At 68.4% G+C, this 26,332-nt stretch overlaps 4 protein-coding genes across 8 annotated transcripts; 1 reads left to right on the top strand and 3 right to left on the bottom strand.

The window, feature by feature from the left end:
* Positions 1-190: 190 nt before the first annotated feature.
* MRPL10 (mitochondrial ribosomal protein L10) lies at positions 191-5,672 on the bottom strand. The gene is made up of 5 exons (XM_032134271.1): positions 5,590-5,672; positions 3,775-3,944; positions 2,416-2,580; positions 2,197-2,341; positions 191-842 (listed from the first exon to the last, which is right to left on the bottom strand). The coding sequence occupies exons 1-5, from the start codon at positions 5,627-5,629 to the stop codon at positions 598-600; spliced, it is 765 nt and encodes a 254-aa protein (XP_031990162.1). The 5' UTR covers positions 5,630-5,672; the 3' UTR covers positions 191-597.
* A 471-nt stretch (positions 5,673-6,143) lies between these two features.
* LRRC46 (leucine rich repeat containing 46) lies at positions 6,144-7,682 on the top strand. The gene is made up of 6 exons (XM_032134281.1): positions 6,144-6,270; positions 6,362-6,422; positions 6,498-6,606; positions 7,017-7,063; positions 7,188-7,297; positions 7,507-7,682. The coding sequence occupies exons 1-6, from the start codon at positions 6,240-6,242 to the stop codon at positions 7,638-7,640; spliced, it is 492 nt and encodes a 163-aa protein (XP_031990172.1). The 5' UTR covers positions 6,144-6,239; the 3' UTR covers positions 7,641-7,682.
* Positions 7,683-8,668: 986 nt separating this feature from the next.
* Positions 8,669-12,308, bottom strand: SCRN2 (secernin 2). 4 transcript variants are annotated; one of them, XM_032091643.1, is made up of 8 exons: positions 11,787-12,232; positions 11,383-11,564; positions 11,098-11,297; positions 10,796-11,011; positions 9,816-9,981; positions 9,565-9,742; positions 9,268-9,437; positions 8,669-8,885 (listed from the first exon to the last, which is right to left on the bottom strand). In XM_032091643.1, exons 1-7 carry the CDS (start codon positions 12,102-12,104, stop codon positions 9,279-9,281), a joined length of 1,419 nt encoding a protein of 472 aa, XP_031947534.1. In that variant the 5' UTR covers positions 12,105-12,232; the 3' UTR covers positions 8,669-8,885; positions 9,268-9,278. The 4 variants fall into 4 exon arrangements, with proteins under 4 accessions (XP_031947534.1, XP_031947535.1, XP_031947536.1 ...); XM_032091644.1 differs by having other exon boundaries at positions 8,677-8,766; positions 11,787-12,231; XM_032091645.1 differs by adding an exon at positions 12,274-12,308 and having other exon boundaries at positions 8,833-9,437; positions 11,787-11,963.
* Positions 12,309-15,306: 2,998 nt separating this feature from the next.
* SP6 (Sp6 transcription factor) lies at positions 15,307-20,525 on the bottom strand. Of its 2 annotated transcripts, none has more exons than XM_032091648.1 (2): positions 20,098-20,525; positions 15,307-17,375 (listed from the first exon to the last, which is right to left on the bottom strand). In XM_032091648.1, exon 2 carries the CDS (start codon positions 17,349-17,351, stop codon positions 16,239-16,241), a length of 1,113 nt encoding a protein of 370 aa, XP_031947539.1. In that variant the 5' UTR covers positions 17,352-17,375; positions 20,098-20,525; the 3' UTR covers positions 15,307-16,238. The 2 variants fall into 2 exon arrangements, with proteins under 2 accessions (XP_031947539.1, XP_031947538.1); XM_032091647.1 differs by lacking the exon at positions 20,098-20,525 and adding an exon at positions 19,165-19,242.
* Positions 20,526-26,332: the final 5,807 nt, after the last annotated feature.

Genomic DNA, 26,332 nt, shown 5'->3' with positions numbered 1-26,332 from the left:
CCAAGGGGTGTCAGGGATCGCTCCTCCAAGGTGGTCCCGGGGCATTCCACACCCCCTCCCCGGGATTTCCCTCTCCCACCCCCAGCTCTGCTCCCTCGGACCCTCAGAGCAGCCCTGGCCTCTCTGCCCACCCTCAGGGGGCAGGAACAGCCCCCACCCACCCCCCAAAATCCCAGACGAGGCCTCGGCATCTCCACACAGAGACTTTAATGGACGCGACGGCGATCCCACGGATGGGATCAGTGTTCCAGTGCACCCCCATTCCGAAGGCACGGGGCTTGGAGTGCCCAAAATCCCACCCCGGGAGGGTCCATCCCGCGCTCCTCCTCCTCTGGCTGATCCCAGAGATCCCTGATCGCAGCTGGAATGCTGCTGGGATGCTCCCAAGGGAGCACAAAGGAAGGGCCAGGGCTCCCTGCTGGGGCTGGGGGGGGGCCGCAGGACCCTCAGTGTCAAACCTCCCATCCCTGGCCCCCTCTCTGGAGCTGGGGATGGAGTTGATTCCATGGGAATTGTGTCCATGATCCCCCAATCCCTTATCCTGGGGGCTCCCCGTGTGCCACAGCCAGGGAATAAGCCGCTTCCCGGATTCCAGCGTCAGTGATTCCCAGTGCTCTGGCCCGGGGGAGGCTCCGTGGGCTCCCCCGCATCCCGGAGCCGTCGGATGTGCTCATCCAGGAGCGCCGTGAGGTGAGCGGGACCCCGCTGGAGCAGGGAGGAGGTTTGGGAGGACAGCACGGACAGGGCTGCCACTGTCTGTCCCTGGGACACCTCCAGGGGCGGCAGCCGGGCAAAGTTCTCCACTCCCTGCCGGCTCAGGATCGTGTCGTCGATGCAGGCGCCTGGAAAACGGGAGCTCGCCATGGATGTGGAACACCAGAGCCCTTCGGGAAGGGATTGCTCGCTCCTGCAGGCTCCCCACCCCTTGTTTTCATGGATGCAGCTCCGTCAGTGGGCCCCCGTTCCCAGCCCCGGGCCCTCGTTCCCAGCCCTGGGCCCTCGTTCCCAGCCCTGGGCTCTCATTCCCAGCCCTGGACGAGCCTCCCAAGCCCTGGGCCCTCATTCCCAGCCCTGGGCCCTCATTCCCAGCTCTGGGCCCTCATTCCCAGCCCTGGGCCCACATTCCCAAGCCCTGGGCCCACATTCCCAAGCCCTGGGCCCACATTCCCAGCCCCAGGCCCTCATTCCCAGCCCTGGGCATCATTCCCAGCTCTGGGCCCTCATTCCCAGCCCTGGGCCCTCGTTCCCAGCCCCAGGCCCTCATTCCCAGCCCCGGGCCCTCATTCCCAGCCCTGGGCCCTCATTCCCAGCCCCGGGCCCTCATTCCCAGCCCTGGGCCCTCATTCCCAGCCCCGGGCCCTCATTCCCAGCCCTGGGCCCTCGTTCCCAGCCCTGGGCCCTCATTCCCAGCCCCGGGCCCTCATTCCCAGCCCCGGGCCCTCATTCCCAGCCCTGGGCCCTCGTTCCCAGCCCTGGGCCCCCATTCCCAGCCCTGGACGAGCCTTCCAAGCCCTGGGCCCTCATTCCCAGCCCTGGGCCCTCATTCCCAGCCCTGGGCATCATTCCCAGCTCTGGGCTCTCATTCCCAGCCCTGGGCCCTCATTCCCAGCTCTGGGCCCTCATTCCCAGCCCTGGGCCCTCATTCCCAGCCCTGGGCTCTCATTCCCAGCCCCGGGCCCACATTCCCAGCCCCGGGCCCACATTCCCAGCCCTGGGCCCTCATTCCCAGCTCTGGGCTCTCATTCCCAGCCCTGGGCATCATTCCCAGCTCTGGGCTCTCATTCCCAGCCCTGGGCCCTCATTCCCAGCTCTGGGCCCTCATTCCCAGCCCTGGGCCCTCATTCCCAGCCCTGGGCTCTCATTCCCAGCCCTGGGCCCACATTCCCAGCCCTGGGCCCTCATTCCCAGCTCTGGGCTCTCATTCCCAGCCCTGGGCATCATTCCCAGCCCTGGGCTCTCATTCCCAGCCCTGGGCTCTCATTCCCAGCCCTGGGCCCTCATTCCCAGCCCCGGGCCCACATTCCCAGCCCTGGGCCCTCATTCCCAGCCCCGGGCCCACATTCCCAGCCCCGGGCCCACATTCCCAGCCCTGGGCCCTCATTCCCAGCCCCGGGCCCACATTCCCAGCCCCGGGCCCACATTCCCAGCCCTGGACAAGCCCGGCTCAGGGACGTGGGGAGCAGGGAAGGCTCTCACCCAGCAGGTTGACCTGTGGCACTCCCCTGAGCACCCGCAGCATCTCCCTGGCCCGCGTCTCCGGGCTCACCAGCAGGATGTTCCGGCACACGAAGAGCGGCAGGAGATTCCGGTACTTGGAGTGCTCCAGCACCGGCCGGACAACCTGGGAGAGGACTCGGGATGAGGCCCGGAAGCAGCGGGATAGCCCAGAACCCTTCCCAGGGATCCGCCGCCAACCTCGTTGAGGACGAACTGGACGTGGATGTGGTGCTTGCGCAGGTAGTGCCGCAGCGTCACCATGTCCTCGTCCGGCATGGAGTTGTACTGGCACACGGCCACCATGCGGCTGCCCCGCAGAGCCTCCTCCACGCGGCGCCGCAGCACCCGCGCGTGGCCGTCCTCCTGCAGGGAGGGAGGGAGGGAGCGGTGGGATACGGGGAAACGGGCGTGGGGCAGCCCCGCCGGCACGGCGCAGCTGGAGGTGCTGGCAGGAGACGGCCCCGTGGATTGTGGGGTGGTGTCATGGACCACGAGGTGATCCCATGGATCTCGAGGTGATGCCATGGACCATGAGGTGATCTCATGGATCTCGAGGTGATGCCATGGACCATGAGGTGATCTCATGGATCTCGAGGTGTCCTCATGGACCACGAGGTGATCCCATGGATCTCAAGATGATCCCATGGACCATGGGGTGATGCCATGGACCACGAGGTGATGCCATGGATCTTGAGGTGTTTCCATGGATCTCAAGACGATCCCATGGACCATGAGGTGATCACATGGATCTCAAGGTGTTCCCATGGACCATGAGGTGATCCCATGGATCTCGAGGTGTTCCCATGGATCTCAAGACGATCCCATGGATCTCAAGGTGTTCTCATGGACCATGGGGTGATCGCATGGATCTCTTGGTGTTCCCATGGATCTCAAGGTGATCCCATGGACAATGAGGTATTCGCATGGACCATGAGGTGATCCCATGGATCTCAGGGTGATGCCATGGACCATGAGCTGATCTCATGGACCATGGGGTGATGCCATGGATCTCGAGGTGTTCCCATGGATCTCAAGGTGCTCCCATGGACCATGAGGTGTTCCCTTGGACAATGAGGTGATCCCATGGATCTCAAGGCCTTCTCATGGATCATGACATTTTCCCATGGATCATGAAGCGTTCTCATGGATCTCAACGTGATCCCATGGATCGTGAGGTGTTCCCATGCACCATGAGGTGCTCCCATGGATCTTGAAATGACTCCATGGATCTCGAGGTGATCCCACGGATCATGAGGTGCTGCCATGAACCTTGAGATGCTCCCATGGATCACGAAATGCTGTTATGGCTCTCAAGGTCCCACCACGGATCTCGAGGTGTTCCCACGGATCTCAAGGTGCCCCCACAGACCTCGAGATTCCACAGATGGGGACTCACCTGGTTTCCAGCACCAGGCATCTCCCAGCCACCCACCACACCCTAACCCATGGGATTACACACCCTGGGAAGGTCTCCCACAGGCTCCAGCCAGGCTCTGTCCCACATCCACATCCCACCCCTCCGGTCCCTGCCGAGCCCCAGCCAGGGCCGTGCCTCACCTCGTGTCCCTGGGGCGTGTGGCGGGGCAGGCAGCGCGGGGGCACGGCCGGCCGCGGGGGCACGTACTCGGTCACGGCCAGCAGCTTCTGCCGCTGCAAGTGCATCGCCTTCCAGTGCCGCGTCACCGCCTTGGAGCCGCGCCGGAGGAGCTGCAGGGCGGGCAGCCAGGCTGCGGGGCAGCGCTCAGCACCGGCACCGGGCCTGCCGCAGGGCTGCCAGAGTCCGGCCTCCGGCCCTGCCTCGGTCCCGGTCCCATTCCCGGCCTCTGCCCCACTGCCGTTCCCTGTCCCAGTCCCGTTCCCATTCCAAACCCCTGTCCCAGTCCCGCTCCCTGTCTCGTTCCCATTCCAAGCCCCTGTCCCAATCCCGTTCCGTTCCCGCTGCCGTTCCTATTCCAGGCCCCTGTCCCAGTCCTATTCCCTGTTTCATTCCCATTCCAAACTCCTGTCCCAATCCCGTTCCGTTCCCGCTCCCGTTCCTATTCCAGGCCCCTGTCCCAGTCCTATTCCCTGTTTCATTCCCATTCCAAACTCCTGTCCCAATCCTGTTCCGTTCCCGCTGCCGTTCCTATTCCAGGCCCCTGTCCCAGTCCCGTTCCCATTCCAAGCCCCTGTCCCAGTCCCGTTCCTGTTCCCGCTCCCGTTCCTATTCCAGGCCCCTGTCCCAGTCCCGTTCCCATTCCAAGCCCCGTGTCCCAATCCCGTTCCCTGTCTCGTTCCCATTCCAAGCCCCTGTCCCACTCCCATTCCCGCTCCCGTTCCCATTCCAAGCCCCCGTCCCACTCCCGTTCCCGCTCCCATTCCCATTCCAAGCCCCGTGTCCCGCTCCCGTTCCCTGTCTCGTTCCCATTCCAAGCCCCTGTCCCACTCCCGTTCCTGCTCCCGTTCCTATTCCAGGCCCCTGTCCCAGTCCCGTTCCCATTCCAAGCCCCGTGTCCCACTCCCGTTCCCGCTCCCGTTCCCATTCCAAGCCCCTGTCCCACTCCCGTTCCCGCTCCCGTTCCCATTCCAGGCCCCTGTCCCAATCCCGTTCCCGCTCCCGTTCCCATTCCAAGCCCCGTGTCCCAATCCCGTTCCCTGTCTCGTTCCCATTCCAAGCCCCCTGTCCCACTCCCGTTCCCGCTCCCGTTCCCATTCCAAGCCCCGTGTCCCGCTCCCGTTCCCTGTCTCGTTCCCATTCCAAGCCCCTGTCCCACTCCCGTTCCTGCTCCCGTTCCTATTCCAGGCCCCTGTCCCAGTCCCGTTCCCATTCCAAGCCCCTGTCCCACTCCCGTTCCCGCTCCCGTTCCCATTCCAGGCCCCTGTCCCACTCCCGTTCCCGCTCCCGTTCCCATTCCAAGCCCCGTGTCCCAATCCCGTTCCCTGTCTCGTTCCCATTCCAAGCCCCGTGTCCCAGTCCCGTTCCCACTCCCGTTCCCATTCCAAGCCCCGTGTCCCGCTCCTGTTCCCTGTCTCGTTCCCATTCCAAGCCCCTGTCCCAGTCCCGTTCCCGCTCCCGTTCCCATTCCAAGCCCCGTGTCCCAGTCCCGTTCCCGCTCCCGTTCCCATTCCAAGCCCCGTGTCCCAGTCCCGTTCCCGCTCCCGTTCCTATTCCAGGTCCCTGCCCCACTCCCGTTCCCGCTCCCGTTCCCATTCCAAGCCCCGTGTCCCAGTCCCGCTCCCGTTCCTATTCCAGGCCCGTGCCCCAGTCTCGTTCCCCCGCTCTCAGCAGTCCCGTTCCCACTTCAGGCCCTTGTCCCAGTCCCTCTCTCGTTCCCACTCAAAGCCCCTGGCCCGTTCCCGCTGCCGTTCCCACTCCTGCTCCCGCTCCCTCACCCCGCCGCCATGGCGTCCCGCCGCCTCCCAGAGCCGCCATCTTGGCCGCGGCCGCGCAGGGGCTTGTGGGAAGGTGGAGGACTCGTCACTTCCTGCGCGCCCGTCTCCATAGCAACGGCACGGCGCGGCCTGAGCGGGGCCTGGGCGCTTCTGAGCCCGGGCCGGGGGTCGCTGAGCCCCCCGCAAAGTGAGGGAGTCTGAGCCTCACATCCGGGAAGCCGGTCCCGGTGAGCCCCTCTGGCCTTTCCGGGGGTTTCCGAGCCCCAAACCTGTGGTTGCCGGTCCCGCTGAGCTCTCGGGGTCCATCTCAGGGGTCTCTCAGAGCCCCTCCGTCCAAGTGGGCCTGGTCCCCCTGACCACCCCAGCCCCATCCCGGGGGTCTCTGAGATCCCCAGAGCCGGGGTCCTGGTCCCAGTGATCCCCGCAGTTCCAGTGCCATAATCCCCCTGGATACAGAGTCCCTCTGCCCCACCTGGGGGTCCCAGCACTGACCCCCCCCCCCCCCATCCCAGCAGTCCTGTCCCCACTGACATCCCCCATCCCCATTCCACAGGTTTCTGCCCCTCTTTCCCCTCAGACCCCTCCCCTTCCAGCATCCCCCTCAAACCCCCCACCCGAGGGTCCGAGGAGGGGACAAGGACCCGCAGGCCATGGCTGAGCAAGGGGACACCCTTTGTGGAGGTCAGTGGGACATTGTGGGGGCTCCTCCCAGGCGGGGAGGGGACGGAGGGGCTGCACCCCCAGCCTGGACCCTCACTCTGTATTCCCACAGCCCCTGAGGAGACGTCCCCAGGAGTGACCCTCAGTGACGGCCTCATGGTCACCCGGATCCGGTGAGGATCCCACAGATCTGGGCTGGTGGGAAGGGGGGCTCTGGGCACCCCAAAAACCCCGCTGTGTTCCTCCAGATCCACAGGGCTGCTGCCCACCTCCACCATCCGCTTGGATCGGGAGAACATCTCGTCCATCGGGAAGCTCCGGAGGCTGGCAGAGATCCACAGCCTGTACCTGCAGCAGGTACGGAGCTGTGGGAGCAGCCCAGCTCCTGAGGGGGCCACAGACACCCCCAGTTCTGCTCCTGTTTGCCCTCCCCGAGATCCAGAAGGGAACAGTTTCCCTCCATCCCCGAGGGTCTTGTCCCAGTGACCTCCCCAGTCCCACCCTGGAGGTTTCTGAGCCCCCTGTTCCCTCCCATCCAATGCCAACGCCGCTGGAATTCCGGTGTTTCCAAACACGAGGAGCCTCAGGATCCTCCTGAATTTTGGGGTCCCTCCGTGTCACCCTCCCACCCCATTCCCTCTCCGGAATCTCCTGTGGGAGATCTCCTGGTGCCCCTGGGATCGACTGGAGCAATCCCAGCGCGTTCCCAACGGGTGATTTTTCACGCAGTGGGCAAAAACGTTGAGTTTTTCTATTTAATTTTCCAGAACCAAATTGAGAAGATCGAGAATCTGGACTCTTTTCCCAACCTGAGGTACAGCAGCTGCTGCTCCCGAGGATTTCCCTGGATTCCCTTGGCTGGGGAAAGGGGGGGATCAAATTCCAGCCCTTGGGACTCGGTGTCCTCAGGGGGCTGGGACATCGCCCGTGCTCTCCAGGTTCCTCTGCCTGGCTGGAAACCGCATCCAGAGGGTGCAAAACCTGCAGGCCCTGCCCCACCTGAGCGCCCTGGACCTGTCCCACAACCAGATCCGAGTGCTGGACACAGGTGGGAAGCGGGAGCGGCTCCAGAGGGCTGCAGGATGTGTGGAATGCTCATTCCCGCCCTCCCTGCCTCAGTTTCCCTGGATGGGTTGGGCGTTGGGGGGGAAATGCTGCTTCGGGAATTGCCTCAGGCGTGAGGGAAGAGTTTGGGGGAGCGGGAATTTTGGCTGGAGGGGCTCCTCAGCACCTCTGTGCTTCCCTTTATCCCGGCAGAGGAGCTGCCCCGCAGCCTCCAGATCCTCGACCTGACAGGGAACGAGTGCAGCCGGCAGGTTGGATACAGGTGGGTCAGGAGAGGAAGGAGAGGGAGAACAACCCCCCAGAAATTGGGAGAAGCCTCGGGGTGACCTAACTGTGGCCTTTCAGGACCTCCGAGAGAGCTGGGAAAGGGGCTTTGGATACGGGATGGAGTGACAGGACACGGGGGAATGGATTCACATTGCCAGAGGGGATTTTGGGGAAGGAATTCCTCCCTGGGAGAGTGGGGAGGGGATGGGATGGAGTTCCCAGAGCAGCTGTGGCTGCCCCTGGATTCCTGGGAGTGTCCAAGGCCGGGTTGGATGGGGCTCGGAGCTGCCTGGGATAGTGGGAGGTGTCCCTGGATGGGATTTAAGGTCCCTTCCCACCCAAACCATTCCATGAAATATCAAACACAGCCTATCCCTCCAAACCCCAGGGATGTGAATCCCTGCTCTCCACGCAGGCCAGGATCTGGTGAGCTCAGGGAGGATGGGACACCCACTCCCAATCCCGTGGCTGTGGAAAATTTGGCTTTTCCTTCATTTTTTTCCACAGGGATCTGGTGGTGGCAGCCCTGCCCCACCTCCTGCAGCTGGATTCCCAGCCCATCCATGGAAACACAGCCGAGGAAGAGGCAGGAGGAGGCTCTTCCAGCAGCAACGAGGAGGAGCTGCTCCCTGAGCTGAGGACTCCCTTCACCGTGGACAGAGGTGCCCGGGTGGGGGACAGGACACGTGGCACTCCTGGGCTCAGGGCTGGCAGTGCCACATCTCCTGTCATTCCCTTCCCTCCCTGGCAGATTTCTTTGTGGATCTGCACCGGGAGCTGGCGGGGCGCGCGCGGCGGAGGCGGAGGAAGACCCTGGAGGAGCACCAGGAGCGGCTGCAGGAGCTGTCGGAGCGCCGGGCTCTGCTGCTGGGCCCGGAACGGGAGCGGCTGCAGGAGCTGTCGGAGCACCGGGAGCAGCTGCAGGAGCTGTCGGAGCGCCGGGCTCTGCTGCTGGGCCCGGAACGGGAGCGGCTGCAGGAGCTGTCGGAGCACCGGGAGCAGCTGCAGGAGCTGTCGGAGCGCCGGGCTCTGCTGCTGGGCCCGGAACGGGAGCGGCTGCAGGAGCTGTCGGAGCGCCGGGAGCGGCTGCAGGAGCTGTCGGAGCGCCGGGAGCGGCTGCAGGAGCTGTCGGAGCACCGGGAGCGGCTGCAGGAGCTGTCGGAGCGCCGCGCTCTGCTGCTGGGCCTGGAACGGGACAGAGCCACCGGCACCCCCAGGTGAAACCAGGGACACAGCTGTCACCTCTGCCGACATCCAGAGGGTCCCAGCGAGCTCCTGGTGGCATCCAGCTCCCAGCCAACGCTCTGGAGAAGGAGACTCGTGCCAAAGGAGCAGCTATCCCAAATATCCCCTAGCAGCAACGTGGCGCCGCACAGCTGGGAATAAAGTCTTTGTTCCCACCCCAATCCAGCTGGATTCTCCCACCCTGCAGCCATCCCCAGGGGCTGGAAACTGGGGGAAAACACACACGGGGCTGTGGGCAGGAGTGCCAATCCCGTTCCACATCCCCGTCCTTCCCCTCGCACCTCGTTCCAGGCCGTGGCCACCTCTCCGTGCTTCCTCCAGGGTAAATTGGGGGCTGAGACCCACAGGAGGGGAGTCAGGAAGAGTCCGGCTCAGACTCTGGGAAGGTTTTGTCATTCCCAATCCATGAAAAACGCCATGGGGGAAGCCGAGCCCACCCACCTGGGGGGGGTTTATGTGTAAAACTTCATCTCCGCCTCCACGCAGTCGAAGAAGAGGTCGGCCAGTTCCTCCGGGCAGGGGGTCACGGTGCCCTCCAGCAGCTCCTTCATCCCCTTCAGGCCCTGCTTCTCCAGCTCCTGCAGCGTCTCCAGGAGCTTCTGGCCCCGCTCCTGGCAGGATCAGGGTGGGATCAGACAACTCGGGCAGTCTGATCCGATCCAGGGTGGGATCAGAGAGCTCAGGGAGTTTGATCCCATCCCAGGGTGGGGTCTGTGGGGTCTGTGGGGTCTGTGATACCTGGTCCTGCTCCATGAGCTCCAGCGCCGCCTGATGCCGGCGGTAGAGCTCGTGCCGCCGATCCACGGAGCTCTGGAATCTCGGGATCTGCTTGGCGGGATCCTGCAGGAAGGTCGGCGATCTCACCTGTGGCACCGGCTTGATGCCGGCCACGAACACAAAGGGCTTGAAGACAGACCTGGAGGGGAAGCTGGGATGAGAGAGCGGAATTCCCGGGAACGCCACTTCCCTGTCCCCACCACCAGCCTCACCTGGAGGGGTCAGGGGTGGCGGTGAAGAAGTGGACGCAGGGCAGGGCCGGGTCGCGGGGCAGCACGGACACCATGCTGCCGGCCGTGCGGAACGCCTCCGTGTCCACGCAGATGCCGCTCTCCTTGTCCCGCAGGATGGACATCAACGTCTCCGCCGTGATGTGCCCTGGAGGGACAGGCAGAGCCACCTCAGCACTGCCAGCTCGGCCGTGGGGAGTGGGCACGCACTGGGGCGAGGCGTGGGTGGCCATCCCTGTCCCAGCCCTGGCCCCAGGAACTGGGGAGGTGCCAGCACAGAAGCAGCCCTCGGTGAGCCATGGGTGGCCATCCCTGTCGCCATCACTGTCCTTGTCCTGTCCCTGTCCCTGTCCTGTCCCCATTCCTGTCCCTGTCCTCTTCCCATTCCCATCCCTGTCCCTGTCCTGTCCCCATCTCTGTCCCTATCCCTGTCCTGTCCTGTTCCCATTCCCATTCCTGTTCCCATTCCCATCCCTGTCCCTGTCCTGTCCCCATCCCTGTCCTGTTCCATCTCCATCCCTGTACTGTCCCCATCCCTGTCCTGTCCCCATTCCCATCCCTGTTCCTGTCCTGTCCCCATTCCTGTCCCTGTCCTGTCTCTATCCCTGTCCTCTTCCCATTCCCATCCCTGTCCCTGTCCTATCCCCATCCCTGTCCTGTTCCCATCTCCAACCCTGTGCTGTCCCCATCCCTGTCCCTATCCCTGTCCTGTCCCTATCCCTGTCCCCATCCCTGTCCTGTTCCCATCTCCACCCCTGTCCCTGTCCTGTCCCCATCCCTGTCCTGTCCCCATTCCTGTCCCTATTCCTGTCCTGTCCCCATTCCTGTCCCTGTCCCTGTCCTCTTCCCATTCCCATTCCCATCCCTGTCCCTGTCCTATCCCCATCCCTGTCCCTATCCCTGTCCTGTCCCTATCCCTGTCCTGTCCCTATCCCTGTCCCTGTCCCCATCCCCGTCCCCACCTGCGTGCTGCCGCAGCAGCTCCTTCCCGGCCTGGAACCGCGCCTTGGCCGCCTCCATGCGCGGGGGCTGCTTCTCCAGGGAGAAAACCTCGGCAAAGACGAACTCGCCGTCCCCGCTCCACCAGCCCCGACTCCGCGCCCGCTCCCGCAGCCCCGGGTGCTCCGCCGCGATGTCGCTGCCGATGCTCAGCTGGTTGGAGATGTTGCGGCTGCCCTCTGTGCCAGCCGGGGCGGAGGGGTCACTCGGGGCACAGCGGGACACGCGGCTCCCCGTGCTCCCGGTCCGCCCCGTTCCCGCTCACCGCGGATCCGCTGGGCTGCCCAGTAGCGCCCGGCCGTCTCCAGGACCCAGGCCTCGGTGCGGTCGGCCAGCAGGAAGGTGTTGTGGTACACGAAGGGCACCGGCTCCTCCTTGCAGCTCCCGCCTTGGCCGTAGCGCTCCAGCAGCGCCGTGATCACCTCCAAGGCCTCCCGGGCTGAGCCGCCCCGCTCCAAACCCAGCCTGCACCGGCAGCGCCCGTCAGACAGCGCCGAGGGCCGGGGCAGGGGGGACACGGTGCCATCCTCACCACCCTCACCATCCTCACCTCACCAGGTCCATGCCCAGCAGCGCCTCGGCCTCGCCCAGGGGCTCGCGGGTCCACACGCCCTCGTTGCCCACGCAGACGCCGCAGTCGTTGGCGCCCATCTCGGCACCCCAGAGCCAGGCGGGGCGGCTCAGCACCACCGCGTGCGTCCGCTCCGCCTGCTCGATCTCCAGGTACGTGCACTGCGGGGACACGGCGGGGACACGGAATGCTCAGTGCTCTCTCTGTGCCCTGCAGCCACCCTGGCACACGGATGTGCTCTGGGGGGGGACACGGCGGGTGACACCCGGCACACTCAGTGCACGGCCCCCTGCAGCCACCCTGGCCCAGGGTGGGGACGCACGGGTGGCCTGACACCTGATGCACTGACCCCTACAGCCGCTTTGGCCCCAGCAAGGTCTCACCTGGACTTTGTCCCCGGGACGGTGGGTGGCAGCGGGGACATAGACGATCTCCTGGACCTCGTGGCGGGGACGGTCGGCGTTCTTGCCGAAGATGACGGCGGGGGACGCCGTGTGCGGTGGCAGGGCCACGAAGCAGTCGCAGGACGAGGGCACTGGAGCCTGCCCCGCCATCCTAAACTGGGTCAGGGCGGGCACCGAGTGGGATGTCAACCCCCTGTCCCTGCCCTGGATGTGTCCCCAGGGTCCCTCTGGGGCTGGGCATGGAGGGGCTGTGGGATGACGTGGTCCCTGGAACTGGGAGCACGTCAGGGACCCCATGGAGGGGTGAGTTGGGGGGTACCTCCGCCCCGGGACCCCGCAGCTCCGCACCGACCGGAGCCAACCCCCCGCGCAGCCCCGATAACCGGGATACCCCCGCACCGACCGCGGACGGGACCCCCTCCCGCACAGCGCCGGTAACCGGGACCCCGCGGGACCCTCCACGGACCTGCCGCCGCTCCCGCACCGCCGCCGCCGCCCGGGCCCGCCCCGCTCCGCCCTGTCCAGCCCCGGCCCGCCCTGTCCAGCCCTGGCCGCGCGACGGCGGCGCCCGGTGGCCGGAGGCCGCACGGCGGCAGCGGAGGGGACCGGGACCGGCACCGACACCGGCACCGACACCGGCACCGGCACCCGCGTGGGTCGGGGGGCGTTCCCAAAGGAGCCCAGGGACGGGGGTCCCAATTTTCCTCCCATGGGGAGGGGACGGGGGACCCGGCTGTGAGCTGGGGGGGTCCCGTGGGTCAGAGCCCCCCGCGTGGGTATCACCCTCCGTGGACACCCCCGCACCTCCGTGGGCAGCACCGGCGTGGGTGGTACCCCCGTGGGCATCCCCGCATCCCCGTGGGCAGCACCGGCGTGGGCAGCACCCCGCCCGGCCCGCGGTATGCGGACGGACCTGCCGGGCAGCGCCCTGCCCGCGGGAGGGGTGCAGGATGTGACCCTCGTGGGGACCTCGGCTGGTCCCAGCCCGTGTCACCCCCACACCATCCCCGTCCTGAGAAGCCTTGGAGAGCCGAGGCCAGGGTGGGGGGCGAGGGGCTGGACCCCTGAGACTATTGGCGGAGATGATTTGGGGTCGGGATGTCGGATCCCTGAGTCTCTTGGAATGAATGATTTGGGGTCGGGATGCCGGACCCCTGAGACTCTTGGCGGAGATGATTTGGGGTCGGGATGCCGGACCCCTGAGACTCTTGGCGGAGATGATTTGGGGTCGGGATGCCGGACCCTTGGGTCCCTTGGCGGGGCTGATTTGGGGTCGGGATTCTGGACCCCTGAGTCTCTTGGAATGAATTATTTGGGGTCGGGATTCCAGACTCCTGAGTCTCTTGGCAGGGATGGTTTGGGGGTCGGGGTGCCTGAGTCTCTTGACAGGGATAATTTGGGGTCGGTCCCCTGCGTCCCTTAGCAGGGATGTTTTGGGGTCGGGATGCCGGACCCCGGTGTCCTTCAGCAGGGATGGAGCCGGAGAGCCGGAGCGTGGAAAACACGCGGCGTTTATTCCAGTACAAAACCCAAACCCCACAGCCCCGCAGCCTCTTCACAGCACAAACTCTCCCCTCGCCGGCCGGGGGGCACCTCCCGGGCCACCCCGCTCCATCCCCCCCGCAACCGCCCCCAGCCCGGGGCCCCGGCCGGGCCGGTCCCTCCCTGCCCCGGGGAGGCGGCCCGGGGGTGGGTGGGGGACGCGGCGGTTCGGGGCGCGGGGCCGGGATCCCCACGCCGCAGCAGGCTGGACTGGTTTCCCGGCCGCCGTCCCTCCCCACCCGGTTTTACCGCCTTTATTGCCCCATCGCGGCAGGCAGGGCCCCGGGGGTGCGGGGGCAGAGCGCACCTGGGGCCCCCCCTCGCAGCCCCCCGGCTCTGGGGCAGCTCACTGAGGCTGAACCCCGAGTCCCGGCGTGGCCGTGGGGCTCCCTGCGCGGCCGTTCCCTCCCCAGCCCACCCGTGGGGTGCCCCCGGTGCGGCCCCCCACAATCTGCGGCTGCAGCAGGGGGTCCCCAAAAGGCCGGAGCCCCCCAGATGCTGCTGGAGCCGGGCTAAAATCCCGCTGGTGCGACACTGTGGGACCTTGGGGAGGGTCCTGAGCCCCCCTGAGGTCCCATCGGGAGGTGAAATCCCCCATTTGGGGGACACCGAGGGGGAGTTTTGTGCTGGAAAAGGCAAATGCCGGAGTCGGGGACGTCCTTCGAGAGCTGCGGACAGCCCAGGTCACCCGAGTCCTGCCGAGGGACAGCGCTGGCCGTGCTGGGGCTGCGGACACGTCCTCGCAGACCCCCCCCCAGCGAGACTTCACCTCGTGCTGGGGGGTCCCAGCCCCACGGCTCGTCCCTGCCCCACGGCGCAGGGGGGCTGCTGCCAGCCCCTCCCGCAGCCATGGGGACAGGGACAGGGATGGGGACAGGGATGGGACCCTTTGAGGGGTCCTCCCCCTCCCCATCCGCACAGCCCACGGCCACAGCTTCGGCCTGGGACATCCGCTCTGCCCGAGCGGCAAAGCCTGGCTTCACCTTAATAAAATAATAATAATTAATAATTAATAATAATAATTAATAATTAATAATAATAATAAAACACTCAAAACCGAAGGCCTCGGGGCGCCCTCTGGGCACGGACCCCACTCGACTTCACCTCTACCCCTTCCCCCTGACCTCGGGGTGCTCCGAGCTCGGGCAGCCCCTGACGCGGCCCCCCCAGAGCCCCCAGGATGGGGCCATACCGGGGGATCAGCGCCCCCCCTCCCCCCAAACCTTCCCCCCTCCCCAGATTCCCAACTGGTTTGAACTGGTGTTGGCTGGGGAGCAGCGCCGGGGGGACCCCCGGGTGCCTTGAGCAGCCAGCGAACCCCACCCCACCCGACCCCAGCGCTGCCCCCCAAACCCCCCTCCCCCTCCCAGGTCCCGGCTTTAGCGTCTCCTTCTGTGTCCAAGGGGTTCTGCCAAAATCGGGGTGTAAGACCCCAAAAGATCTAAAAACCGAGGTTCACGGACCCCCAGCCAGGGGTGCGGGCCAGATACGGGGTGCCCTGGGGACAGGGGGGCGACCCCAGGGGAGAAAAAAACTACGGGGTCCCTGGTGGGGGAGACCGCGGGGTGTCCCCCGGAGGTGCAGGGACCTGGGAAGGGACAGCGATGGGGTCCCCGGGCGGACGGGCAGCATGCACGGGGGGCCAGGCAGAGTTCCCTGGAACGACGGGATCCCGGGGAGGGACGGCTACGGGGCCACAGGGGGACAGGCAGCATGCACGGAGGGGACGGCGGGGGTCCCTGAGGGGACAGGGGGATGGCTGCGGTCCCCAGTGGGGTCCCCAGAAGGGACAAGGGGGCACAGGCAGCTCGCCCGGGGTGGGGGATGCCCCTCAGGGAGGGGCGGTGCCGGGGGGGCGGGCGGGGGTCTCGGGGCGGCGGGCGGGCAGCGCGGCCGTGCCAGGCCGGAGGAATGCGGCCGTCCCGGCTCTCCCGGGCCCGCGGCCGCCCCGGTGCTTCCCGCCCGGGGCCGCGGCGGTGGGTGTGGGAAAGCTGCAGGTGTGCGCTTGGGCAACCGCCCGCCGCCCGCCGCTCGCCCGCCGCGGCCCCCGCAGCCCCCCACGGCTCACATTCACGCAGGACTTCTTTTTTTGTTTTCCTTTCTTCCGTTTTCCCCCGTTTTAGCCACGATTCAGGCCAAAAAAAAAAAAACCGGGCTTCGCATCCTCAAGCCCCCCCGGCCAAAGCGGGGTTCCAAGGGGTGGGGGACCCCCGCCAGCTCAGCATCCCCAGCTGGGGCAGGGGGATGTCGCCAGCCCCCGACCCCCCGCGTGCCGCCCGTGGGGGACTGTGCCAAAACCTCGTGGGTGACGAGAGAACGGGGCTGGCACGGGCTGGGGGCCGAGCCCCGCGTGCCACAGTTTGGAGGGGACCGTGGGGAGGGGGCCGGGGGGCTGCGGCCGCCCTCTCCGAGCGGAGGCTCCCGGCTTTCTCCTCCTCTCTCCCTTTCTCCTTCTCCTTCCTCCCCTTTGGGCTGGACGTGCCCGGGCAGCGCCTGCTCCTTCGGCTCCCATTGATGTTCCTCCCAAACAGCCCCGCCGCCTGCCAGCAGCCTCCCGAAAAAAAAAAAAAAAAAAAAAAAAGATTTGGGAAGCCGGGGGAGGATCGGGGAGGATCGGGGAGGGGAGGGGGGGAAGAACCGGGGCGGGAGAGCGGGAGCGGGACAAGTGAAACCGCCGCGGGGCAGCTCCGGCTGCGGCGCTCCCCAACGCCGCAGCGGGGGACGGGGCCGTGCCACCAGCCTTGTCCCCGGCCTCGCCACCGCTCCCAGCACAAGGTGCCAGCCCTGCGCCCACCCCCGCCCTAAATCCCTTCGGAGACCGGCCCCGAAGGGTCCCCTCCGGCCACCCCCGCCCCACCTCCATCCGTGTCCCCCCCGGGGCTCAGCGGCTCAGTTTGTGGGGGCGGCCGTGCCCCCCTCCGACTCCCTCTTGCCTCCCTTGGCGGCCGACGGGTCCCCGGCGCCTTTGCCCTCGGGTTCGGCCCCGTCCTTGCCGCCGTCGTGCGTCTTCATGTGCTTGCCCAGGTGGTCGCTGCGCATGAAGACGCGGCCGCAGACGGGGCAGGAGAATTTCTTGGCGCCCGTGTGGGTCTGGAGATGCCGCTGCAGCTCGTCGGAGCGGGTGAAGCGCTTGCCGCAGAAGAGCCAGTTGCAGACGAAGGGCCGGTCGCCGCTGTGCCAGCGCAGGTGGGCTTTCAGGTGGGAGGTCTTGGCGTACGCCTTCCCGCAGCCGGGAATGTGGCAGTTGTGCAGGTGCTTGCGCTTCACCCCCTCGGGGCACGGGCCCCCCCTCTCCGCCTCCTGGCAGTTGGGGCAGCGGCACGCCGCCTGCCCCCCGCCCCTGGGCACGGCCCGCCGGGCCCCCTTCGGCCGCCCCCCGCCCTCCGCCTCCGGCCCCCGCGGCTCCGGGGGCCCCTCCAGCGCCTTCACCCCCTCGGCCGCCAGGAGATGCTGCGCGGGCGGGGGCAGCAGGTGGGCGGGGGGCGCGCAGAGCTGGTGCTCGCCCCCGCCGTACCCGCCCAGGGCCGCGGGCAGCCCGGGGTGCGCGGGCACCTGCAGCCCCCCGCCTTGCCCGGGGGGCAGCTCCATCCAGCTGGCTCCGGCGTGGAGGTCCCACCAGTTGACACCTCCGCCCTCCTCGCCGGGGGCGCCGGGGTGCGGGGGTCGGAACCAGGGCTCGTAGGGATGCGCCATGTCCGGGGCGGCCGGCAGCAGCTTGGCGTAGGCTCCGGAGGCGGCGGGGCCGTCGGGGGGCAGCTCTAACCTCGGGGGGCCATGGGGCTCGTAGGCGCCGGGGGCGGCGAAGGCGGCGGCGGCGGCGTCGTCGGGCCCCGGCAGCGGCAGCTCCGGCGGCGGCAGCGGCGAGGCGAAGTCGGGGGCCCCCGGCGCGGCGGGGCCGTGAGGCTGGAAGGGCTGGAGCGGCTGCAGGTCCAAGTGGGTCGGGGAGGCGCGGGGCGCGTCCGAGGGCTGGGATCCCAGGGAGCCGCAGACCGCCGTCAGCATTGCGGGGCGGCGGCGCGCACAGACCTGCGGGGCCAAGCGGGGCGGGCGGGGAGGGGGAGAAGAGCTGTGAGAAAAGGGGGGGCACAGCTCCGCACCCCCCGTCCCTGCGCGCACCGGCACCGCGCCGCCTGCGTTTTGGGGTCACTGAGCCCCCCACCGAGGGGGTTGCGCTGCTCTGCGACACCGCTGTGACACCACGATGGTGGCACCAGTTTGGGGGGACGCCCCTTAGACCCGTCCCTGTCCCCTACGGACCCCGTGCCAGCCCCTGGTGCCGGTGGGTCCCGCCTGCAGCCCAAAGGGGTCGGTGCCTAATTCCAAAATCCAAGGAAACTTCCAACATCTGCCTTGTCACCTCCCTGACTCTGTCCCCCAGCACGGCCGGGTCCCCGAGGGGACAGCGGTGGCATCCCCAAGCCCATGCCCCAGCCACGGGGGGACACGGCACCCCCGGGGGGACACGGCACCCACGAGGCCAACCTGGCTCTCCCGCATCCCAGCCGGGCTGGGAAACCATCACTCCCCCCTTTGCTCCCGCCCCAAGCCCAGGGCCCAGCTGGGAGCCCTCAGGCCCGTTTTTGGGGGGGCTGCACCTCCAGGCCGCTTGGCAGCAGGATGAGGCAGCGAAGCCGCGGGCCGAGCCCCTGGCAGCGCTTTGAAGCCCGGCTCGGGGCTGCCTTCGCCCGCGGCCCCGCGGCCCCGGGGGCACCGGCGGCACCCCCAGACCCCCGGGCACCCGCAGGCTCCCAGCAGGGCGGCCGTGACTCAGCGGGAGCTGTGCAAACCCCACTGGGGACGGGCCCCACCCCGGTGTCGAAATCCACCTGCCGCCACCGGCTCCCGCCCCCCACCTTCCCACCGGCGCCGCGCCGAGGGGCGGCCGGGACCCCCCCTCCCTGGAAACCCCCCCATTGCCCCCTCTCGCCACCAGCTCCTTCTCCCCCACGCTGCTCCCCCCGGCTCCTCAGCACCCCCAGCCCGCGTGGGACAGGGACGGACCTTTAGGGACACATTTGGGGGGTGCTGAAAGATTTGGGGTGGGAGATCCCCTGAACAAAGGGGCCGGAGCCCCAGAGCCCCTGGATCCCAGCACTGCGATTCCAGGGCAGGGAGAGGGTCCCCACGATGCTGAAGACCCCCCAAACTGAGTGAGGACACCGTTTTCTCCTGCCAGGTGTCACCCAGGAAGGCAGGGGGGGATCCCAAAGATCAGGGTGGGTGCTTTGAGGGGGGGTCCCAAAATCTCCCCGACAGGACCCACCTGTACCTGTGCCACCGACACTCGTGGGGGCAGGATGAGCCCCCCGGGGTGGCAGCTGAGCAGGTTTTGGGGTCCTGCTCCCCAGTGGGGACCGTCCCTGCCTCCTGGGGACACGAGTGGGGTTGGAGAGGGCTGGCACTGAGGGGGTCCCTCGCTCCCACTCGCGGTGGTGCTCAGTGGGGTCCTGACCCCTCCTAGACCCCTGCTCCCCATGAGCTCAAAACTGGGGTCAAACCCACAAAACGCCGCGGTGACAGCCCGTCACGGGGCTTTGGGGCGGCAGCTGGCACCCACAGGGTCCCCCCAGATCTGGGGACTGAGGGGACCTGGCAGGGACATCCCACAGCCCCCCTAACCTCCAAAGGGAGTGGAAGGGATCCTCCGTGGGGTCCGGGGGTCGGTCCCACCCCATCAGATCCAGCACGGCCCCATCAGGGCTCTCCTGGCTCACCCCATTCCCAACCATCCCCCTCGGCTCGGGGGTCCCAGCGACCCCCGCAGTGCAGCCCCGCCGTGACCAGCGGCACCGTCCCCCCCATCCCAGCTCCAAACCTGGGGAAAAAGGGCCACGACTGGGATGGGGGGAGCGCTGGGAGAACCCCCCATCCACGGGCCTGCCTCAGCCAGCCATGGAGCCTCCCAGGACGTTTTTCCATCCGGGAATGATGACAAAAATCCCCAGGGGCCCCCAGCGTCCTCCCTCCCTCCCTGGCGGGGCTCAGCGACGCGTTGGCCATTTCACCGCAGGGAAACTGAGGCAGCGGCGGGTGAAGCGTCCCGTGAGTCACGGCCCGGGCTGGGCAGAGGCGGCCCGGCCCCGTCTCCCAGCCCCGCCGGTGCCTCGCCCCGCGGCGGGGCCGGGCGGGCGCCGCTGCCCCCAGCACCGGCAGCCCCGACGGGGGGGGACGGGGGCGGCGGTGGGAGCCGGGCCCGCGGGCTCGGGGGATGCCGCGGTTTTGGGGGGATGCCGTGAGTCCCGGGGGGGTGCCCCGAGGTCGGGGGGACGCTGCGGGGTCGGGGGGTGCGGTGGGTTCGGGATCGTCCCCGCCGCACGGCCCACGGCAGCGCTTCCCGGAGCCGCAGCGGAGCTCCCCGGGGATTTTTGGGGAGGGGAACGGGGCCGCACCGATGGCGGCGGGGGTGGGGGGGGGCGGGGGTCCAGTCTGTGCAGCCCCTCGCGGGACTCGGCACCGGAGCGGGGGCTCGGCACCGCGGGAGGGGTCTCAGCCCCACGGGAAGAGTCCCGGTCCCGCGGGGAGGGGGTCGCGCTGGAAATTGGAGCGGGGGGGACACAGCGCGGTGTCCCGGGAGCCCCGGTGGCCAGCGGATGCGGCGGGGTGGCGAGCAGGGACTTGCCGGGGCCGGAGCGGGCGGTGGGACCGCCGCGGCCGCGTCGCAGCCGCCGGTCAGGGCAGCCGCGTCCCCGGGACCCTCCCGGGGGTCCCGTCGGGGGTCCCCGCGTCCGGCAGCACCGGGGGTACGTACGGGTCTAGCGGCAGCGAGGTCCCGGCGGGTCCGTCCTCATCGGCGTGGCGCGGGCGCTGCTTCCCGAGGGGACCCCGAGGGACCCGCGCGGCTCCCCAGGGACGGGGCACCCACTGGGCCGGGCGAGCAGGAATGGCCGGGTCCCAGCCCGGCGGCCGGCTCTTCCCTCCGCCCCCCCGCCCAGCTCCACCCCCGGCCCCGGTGATTTTAACCCTTGGAGGCAGAGCCGCAGCCCCACCGCTTGACAGGAGCCGGCTCCGGTCCCAGGATCCGGCGGATGAAAGCGGAGGGAGGGGACGGGAAGTTCGCAGCAGACACCGCAAGCAGGGGGGTAATTAAAGAAGAAAGCAACAACCGCCTCCCTCCCTCCCGCGTCCGTGGCCGCCTCCTCCTGCCACCCCCCCGGCGACCCCCGGGCACCCCTTCTGTCCCCTGGCAGGGCAGCTGTCCCCCCTCGGCTGTTGGTGACACGCAGGTGGCTGCCCTCCCCTCCTGCCACCCCCTCCCGGAGACCCCCGGGCCCCCCGCTTGTCCCCACATCAAGGGGTGACACGCGGGGGTGGCCGCTGTTCCCCTGCCACCCCCGCGGGGACCCCCGGTTTGTGTCGCCGCCCCGGGGGTGACACATGGAGGGATGTCACCTGTCCCCGTGAGGGGCTCAGTGCCCCCCGTGGCGCCTCGGGCCTGGGCCGTGGGATAAATGGGACAGGGATGGACACAGGGGACAATTTTGGGGCCAGAGCCGGACCCGCGGCGGGAGGGAGTGGGACGCTGGTGGCAGGACCCACCGTGACCCCGATGGATTTGGGGCAGCCCAAAAAAGCCCAGAAGGTCCTGGCTGAGCCTGTCCCCACCTGGCCGGGGGTGTCCAACCCCCCCTGTCTCCCGTGTCCCCCCCCGAGGCTGCCGGCAGGGACAAACCCCGGGAGCTGCCGGGTGACAACACCACGGCCAGTGGAGCCACTTAATCACCGGCGCGTCGTGTCCCCATTTCAAACCCCTGCGCCCGGCCGGTGGCCACCAGAGCCCCGTGGGGACCCCGGTGGGCACGGTGGGAACCCAGCCGTCCCCACATCGCACGGGAAAAGGCGCTGGTGGCCCCGCAGAGCCGGGACCGGGCTGGCAGCGCCAGGATCCCGGCTGCCGCGTGGGAGCCCGCATCTCCCGGCGAGCCTGCCAAGCGCCCGGCCGGGCGGAGGGTGCAGGGAGCTCCTCCTTCGCCTTGGGGAAAACTCTCCTGGTTTTCATCATCGCAGCAGGGATGGCTCCACCGCCGCCGCCACCGAAACGCGGCTGCCTTATGGGCTGAGCGCGGCCCCACGGCCCGGCTCGGCCGGGCTCCGGGAGGGGCGTCCCGGGGTGGGCGTGGAGGGTGGGGACCCTGGGATGGGGACCTCGGGATGGGGGCCTCGGGATGGGGGTCTCGGGATGGGGGTCTCGGGATGGGGACCCTGGGATGGGGACCTCGGGATGGGGGTCTCGGGATGGGGACCCTGGAATAGGGGTCTCGGGATGGGGACCCTGGGATGGGGACCCTGGGATGGGGATCCTGGAATTGGGATCTCGGGATGGGGACGTCGGGATGGGGGCCCTGGAATGGGGACCCTGGGATGGGGATCTCAGGATGGGGACCCTGAGATGGGGACCCCGGGCTGGGGACCCCGGGATGGGGACGCCGGGATGGGGATCCTGGGATGTGGACCCTGGAATGGGAACCCTGAGATGGGGATCCTGGGATGGGGACCCTGGGATGGGGATCCTGGGATGGGGATCCTGGGATGGGGATCCTGGAAAGGGGACCCCAGGATGTGGATCCTGGGATGGGAACCCCAGGATGGGGACCCTGGGATGGGGATCCTGGGATGGGGACCCCGGGATGGGGATATCCTGCCGTGGGGATGCCGGGGTGGGAAGGGGCAGGACGAGCGGCTGGTGGGGGTTGGTTGTGCAGAAATGGGTTGAACACACGCACGGGGCTCTGTAGGGCACATATGGGGGATTTGGGGGGACCCCCAACCCCAGCGTCTCACTGTGTTTCCTCTGCTCTGCTTGCCCAGGAGGATCCAGGGCCGTTCCTGTGGCTGCTCCAGCTTGGGGACCCCCGAGTGTTGTTGGTGGCCTCGGGCTCCCTGGCTGACCCCTGTTGGGGGCTGGATCGTGGCCACCAACAGCTCTTTGGGGCAAACTGGGCGTGCGCAGCTCCGGCCATCCCCATCCCAGTCCCCATCCCAGTCCCCATCCCCATCCCCGCCGTGCCACCACAGGGAGCAGGGACCGTGTCTCCTGGTCCCCAGCTGCCCCTCAGCCACCTGTGCACCCTGCACACGTGGCCTGTCCCACGTCCCTTCGCTCCAGGGACTTCTCCCAGTTCTCCCAGTGCAGGAGGGTCCCAGCTGCTCCCATCCCCGCCATTCCCAGCGAGGCCCCGCTCCAGGAAGGGGCTGCGGGGTGGGAGGATGTGGGGAACACCGTGGGGACAAGGATGAGGATTTGGGAAGGCCCTGACCGCCTCATCCTGCCAGCACCGGCCCCCAAAACCCCACTGGGACCCTCCAGACCCATCCCAAAACACAGATCCTGGGCAGGGATCCTGCTGGGATGAGTCTGGAAATGGGATGAGGCAGTGGCACGGGACTGGGGGGACTGGGAGGACTGGGGGGACTGGGGGGACCAGGATTTGGGGTGTCTGGGGAGCCCCCTCAAGCAGAGCTGGGACCACGCATGGGAAGGGAATCCCGGCGCATTCCAGGGGGGATCTCCTCTCGCCACCGAGTGTCTGAAACCCCGAGCCAGTGCCTTGAAATTACAGCTAATTACAGAGCTCATTTGCATAAATCATAAGGCAAGAGGCAAATGCCTCCAATCCCTCCGAGTGATCAGGGAGCTCCGGCGAGGGACCGAGGAGGGACTGGTGGGTTCGCAGTGGGGACAGGAGGGGTCGGTGCTCCCCAAAACTGCAGCGGGACCTCGGGGTGTCCCCCCCACTCGCCGGAGGTGTCCCCAGAGCTGGGCACAGCCTGGCCCGGAGGGGACACGGCCGTCGCTGTGCCCTGGTGGGTGACAGGGAGGGGGACAAGGGCAGGACCGGGCTGGGGAGGCGCAGCCCTACAGCACTGGGGGTTGGGGACGGCGCTGGCCCCAGGGGAAATCGGGGTGGGGGATGAAGGGATGGAGCAGGACAGAGGGATGGAGCAGGACAGAGGGATGGAGCAGGACAGAGGGATGGAGCAGGACAGTCACCTCCCGGCCCCCTCAGTACCACGCGGATGGAGGAACAGAGGCACAGCGATGTCCCCTCAGGCCCCAGGACGATGCTGGGGGACAAAGGGACATCCCAAGCCTCCTCCCAGCCCTGTGGCCGAGCACTTCAAACGCTCCTGGCTCCGGAAAGGCCGGCGATTTCCTCCTGGGCCATACAAGAAATCGGAGAGGGGAGTGGGACAGGAGCGTGTCCCCGTCGCTGTGTGCGCAGCGGGTGTCACACCGCGTGTCTGAGCTCATCCCTGGCCCCGAGCACATCCGTGTGCGCCCTCCCACGCCGGTGGGTGCTGATCACGCAGTCGGGGTGCCCCGGAGGGGTCCCCGAGGGGGCTCTGCCGCGGGTGCCGCAGGGCTGCGCCGTCTGGGTCGCCCCGTCCCGGGGGGACACCTCGGGGGTGCCCGCGGGGCCTCAGACGGGGACAGACGGAGCTCCCCGGGGGTTTTGGGGGGCCCCACGCCCAGACGGCCCCGAGGGGGTGACGCTGGGGTGACGTTGAACCTGCTGAGGGTGCTGGTGGGAGCCCGGGGGGGACCCCGAGACTCTTGGAGGCGGCGCGGTGGGGACGATGCCAGGTGAGGAAGGGATGGTGGTGGCACTGCGTGGTCACAGCCCTGCGGGGTGGGCGCAGTCCTAGGGGGGGTGTAAAGGTCCCCACGAGGTGGTCACAGCCCCTGCGAGGTGGTCACAGCCCCACGGGGGTGTCACAATAAATGGTGGGACACGACCCCCTGCCTGTGCCCAAGCTGGGCCAGCACAGGGACAACGACCGAGCCCCGTGCCAGCCAGCATGCCCTGGGGGACAGCTGGCAAGGGGCTGCCCACCTGCTCCCCGAGGACAGGGCCACCTGCCAGCCTGGCAGAGATACCTATCGGGATTATCGCGACGGGATTCCCCTGCCCGCAGCGTGCGCCAGGTCACGGCGTGCCCGGAGGCAGCGTTTCCTCAGCGGGAGCAGGAATTACTGTCGGGACTCGACCTCTGCGACGCGGCGACGGAGCTGGCAGCTCGGTGGAGGGTTAAATGCGATTTTTAATTTGAGTTTTAATTAGTCCCGTGCTAATCTCGCTGCCGTATCTGCGCCCAACCGGCCCGGCTGTCAGTCACGGCCTGGGGAAACCTGCCCGGCACGGGGTGGGGAGCGCCCGGCAGCGCCCGCCCGGCACGGGGCACGTGGAGGCAGCGGGGACGGGGACGTGGGGACGGGGACAGGGACACGGACACTGGGCTGAACTGGGCACGTGGGGACACGGCTGCGCTGGGAATGGGACACACGGATGTGGTGGGAATGGGACACCTGGATGGGAATTGGGACACGCGGGTGCTTTGGGGACAGGGACACTGCACCAGAGACGGAACACGGGGCTGCAGCGGGAATGGGGACGTGGGTGCAGAGGGAATTGGGACAGGCGGATGCACTGGGAACAGGGACGGGGACACGGGGCTGGAGCGGGGATGGGACACCGGGCTGCACCAGGAGGACACGGACACAGCAGCACTGGGGACAGGGACACGGGGCTGCACCGGGGATGGGGCACACGGACGGGGAACGGGGACGCGGGGACGCACCGGGCATGGGGACAGGGACACGCAGCTGCGCTGGGGACAGCGGCACCGGGAGAAGGCGACATGGGTGCCCCGGGGATGGGACCCGGCTGCACTGGGGACAGGGACACGGGGCTGGGGACGCTGAGGGACGGCGACGGGGGAGGAGCCGCAGTTCCCGTGGCCGAGCGTGGGCACGGGGGGCTTGGGGACAGCGGGCAGGGGGACTGCAGGCATGGCGTGTCCTCGCTCCGTGTCACCGCTCCGGCTCCTCTGGGTCCTCCGGGACCTCCCGGTGCAGCCTGAGCGTGCTGTGTGTCCCCGTGTCCCCGTGTCCCCATCCCAGCCACGCCGTGCCAACCAGCGCATCCCTGTCCCCCCCTCCCTGCGCAGCAGTGTCACCTCCAGGACGGTGGCGATGTCCCTTTCCCAGGCACGGTGACACGGATCGCGCCGGCGTCACTCCCGCCCGGGGAAACTGAGGCACGGAGCGACAGGCCGGGACTTGTCCCTTCAGCCGGGGCGGGACCGGCCGGAGCGGAGCCTCCCGCTGCCCACCCGGGGGGCTCCGGGGGTCACCCTGGCCCCTCCCTCCGTGCCAGCCTCGGCGGAGCCCGCGGGGACAGCCCCGCTCGGGGTCCCCAGCCGGTGTCCCCTCCCTGGAGGGTGGCAGTGCCACGTGCGATGTCCCCTGGCAGCCTGGGCCGCACTTGCGGGGTCGCCGCCGGGGGTCCGCAGCCCGGGTGGCGATGCCATTTGGGATGTCCCCCGCCAGCCCGGGCTGATGTCGCAGGGTCCCCAGCGCGGGGTGCCGCCCCTGGGAGGTGACGATGCCATTTGGGATGTCCCCCGCCAGCTCCGGGGTCCCGCCCCGGGGCGCAGGGACAGAATCGGGGTCCGGGCCAGGTGCCACCGAGCCGCGGCCACGTCCCACACGTGGCTGTCCCCGTGTCCCCGGCACAGAGACCCAACGCCCGCGTCCGCGCTGCTTCCCGCGGCTTTTACGAGCTTGGCCGGAGCCGCGGTGTCCCTGGGGATGTCCCCGAGTGTCCCCAGGCCCCGGGGACCCCTCCGGGCCACCCAACCCCACCCCCGCCCCTTCCACCTGCAGCGCCCCAGGGGCGGGAGGGAGCCGGGGGGTGCCGGGGTGGCTCCGGAGGGCTCCGGCACCCCGGCGGGACCCCCGCGTGGCTTTTGGGGTGTCGGGGCGGGGGTCGGGGCGCCGGTGCCAGGCGGTGATGAGTAACCGGAGCGCGGGGAGGGCGGTAATTAAAGGGAGGCTCTCGCCACAGCAGGTTCCCACAAATGGAGGCCCCGCGGCCACAGACACGGCACAACAAAGCACCGAGCAATTATTTGGCTCCAGTGGGAGCTGCTGGTCCCGTGGGGGCTGGAGCCAGCTGGGCACCCCCGGGCTGGCACCGCCGGGG

The sequence above is a fragment of the Corvus moneduloides genome, chromosome 26, assembly GCF_009650955.1.
Source record: "Corvus moneduloides isolate bCorMon1 chromosome 26, bCorMon1.pri, whole genome shotgun sequence".
Lineage (NCBI taxonomy): Eukaryota > Metazoa > Chordata > Aves > Passeriformes > Corvidae > Corvus > Corvus moneduloides.
Note: the sequence above shows the minus strand (reverse complement) of the source record. Positions and strands in the feature narration are given on the sequence as shown.